This window comes from Lactuca sativa, chromosome 9 (genome assembly GCF_002870075.4).
Source record: "Lactuca sativa cultivar Salinas chromosome 9, Lsat_Salinas_v11, whole genome shotgun sequence".
Classification (NCBI taxonomy): Eukaryota; Viridiplantae; Streptophyta; class Magnoliopsida; order Asterales; family Asteraceae; genus Lactuca; species Lactuca sativa.
In genome coordinates this window covers 186,323,892-186,326,091 of record NC_056631.2, presented here as the reverse complement: position 1 = coordinate 186,326,091, position 2,200 = coordinate 186,323,892, and the positions used below count along the sequence as shown (strand labels likewise).

At 34.3% G+C, this 2,200-nt stretch overlaps 1 protein-coding gene across 1 annotated transcript; it reads right to left on the bottom strand.

The window, feature by feature from the left end:
* Positions 1 to 740: 740 nt before the first annotated feature.
* On the bottom strand, positions 741 to 1,993 carry LOC111889751 (transcription factor MYB111). The gene is made up of 2 exons (XM_023885907.3): positions 1,817 to 1,993; positions 741 to 1,583 (listed from the first exon to the last, which is right to left on the bottom strand). The coding sequence occupies exons 1-2, from the start codon at positions 1,947 to 1,949 to the stop codon at positions 913 to 915; spliced, it is 804 nt and encodes a 267-aa protein (XP_023741675.1). The 5' UTR covers positions 1,950 to 1,993; the 3' UTR covers positions 741 to 912.
* Positions 1,994 to 2,200: the final 207 nt, after the last annotated feature.

Sequence of the window (2,200 nt, the reverse complement as noted above, 5' to 3'; positions counted from 1 at the left end):
TTTACTTAATTTAACAGAATTGGTTTTAAACGTACACATTGAATTAAATATATATATATATATATATATATATATATATATATATATATATATATATATATATATATATATGTATATATAAATATATTATTTAATTTAGTAGAATTGATCCGTAATTAAATTGACTACTTTTATACAAATAAATTATAATTACCATGTTTATATGATATACATAATTTTAATTTATCAACTATAGTTTCGGCAAGTTATAACCTAATGTTCTAATAATAAAGAATACTAAGTGACCATTATTTTTGGTAACTAATATAACCTAATGTTCTAATAATAAAGAATACTAAGTATACTAAGTGACCATTATTTTTGGTAACTAATGTTTCAATATAATGACCATTATTTTTGTTTATTGTACCTATGATGACAATTAATTTTAGTTGCTAATGCTTGCATGACGTTTAAAAAAAAATATTTTTTAATTTCATTATACTTTTAGTGACCCGTGAGTGAACGTCCATTGTTCAATAAATTTTCAACATCACCAAAATTTGGTGACTGACAAGATTTTATGTAGTCACTAAAAGATTGGTACTTTTCTTGCGGTGGGATCGGCTGGCTTCACCACCACCTCGGGTCATCTTAAAAGCGGCGGCTAGGTTAGTTTAGGGTTGTGGAAACCTTTTTTAATCGATACCATGGCAAATTTGAGAATGATAATACTTTTCATTGATTAACTAATAGCATACATCGGGTCTATAGATAGGATAAGCAAGCAAGATAACTATGGAAACAAAGGATAGAATTGGAGGCAGATAAGGTATGTATCTCAACAGTTGGGAAGTGAGTAACAGATCTGTTTACAAACAAACAAGTCTATTTTTTAAAAATAATACAAGAATAAAAAACTAGAGTACATGATTAGACTTGGTCTTCATTTTCGAGCAAGAGCAAGTACTCATCATATAGTTTCTCTAGCATATTGCTTTCTTCTTCTTTGGACATTAGCGTATCAAAGCCATCGGCCAATCGTATATCCAGATCATCGTCACCATCCGTTCTTGCTTCACCTTCCATTTCCATCCATGGCACCCAGTCCCTCCAATCCATGTCCATCGAAAGTAAATCAGCATCTCTTGAACTCGGTGATTCACTGTTCATCACCCCGTCATAATAACTGTTGTTCTCTCTCAATGTCAATGATAACGACTCTGACGGTGAAGGTAATGGCCAAGAAGACGATGCATGCTGAGGAACAGTTTCTTCTACTTTCTCCAAGATTTTGACTTTCCTTGACTTCTGATTCGTTTTTTTCTTAGTCGTTTTCTTTTTCTTCTTTTTGGAGTCGTCGACATCATTGTTGCCGCTGTCGATAGCTAATTTCCGTTTAAGATTGGAGTTCCAGTAGTTCTTAACCTCATTGTCGGTTCGACCTGCAAGTTCGGTGGCTATGAAAGACCATCGGGTGCCGTGGATAGAATGAAGTCGGATGATGATGTCGCTCTCATCGGCGGTGAAGTTTCCTCGCTTGATACCTGGCCGGAGGTAATTCACCCATCTCAGCCTGCAACTTTTTCCGCATCGAAGTAATCCTGAATCCATCACAACGTAACAAACATTAGTCACTCGAGCAGTTTGCCAATCCATCATGCCATTTGGCAGATTAATAGTTGAAGATCCTAGATTCAAATTAATTCTTGCTTCTTGTACCATAACTTTTTCGACGTTTGCATGGATTAGTTTTCAACTGGTAAAACGAATTCAAGAAACTACTAGATCTGGATCATGTATAAAATGGATCGAGTAAGAAAGACTATATACATACCAGCTTTAGAAGGCATGGAACGCCATCGACCTTCACCATTGGTGTTAATGTAATCCGTGAGGAGTGTATCTTCTTCAATCGACCATGCTCCTCTACGTAAACCCACCTTTGAACAGCAGGGCGCCCTTCCCATTTCTTCTGACACACAAGTATGTGTTTGACAATTGACACAGTGGCTTGTGGTGTGTGTTAATTGTTATAGATAGGAAAATAACTTCGGCAAAAGGTGGCCGTTTAAATGTCTTTTACTTTTTTTTTAGCAAATAAAAAAATATATAATTCCCCACGTTTTTTTTTTTGGATATTTATTGAACCTCAATAATTATTCGAATCGATATTTGTCAACATAAAAAGCTATTGATTAACTTTTTAACTCTAATAAAC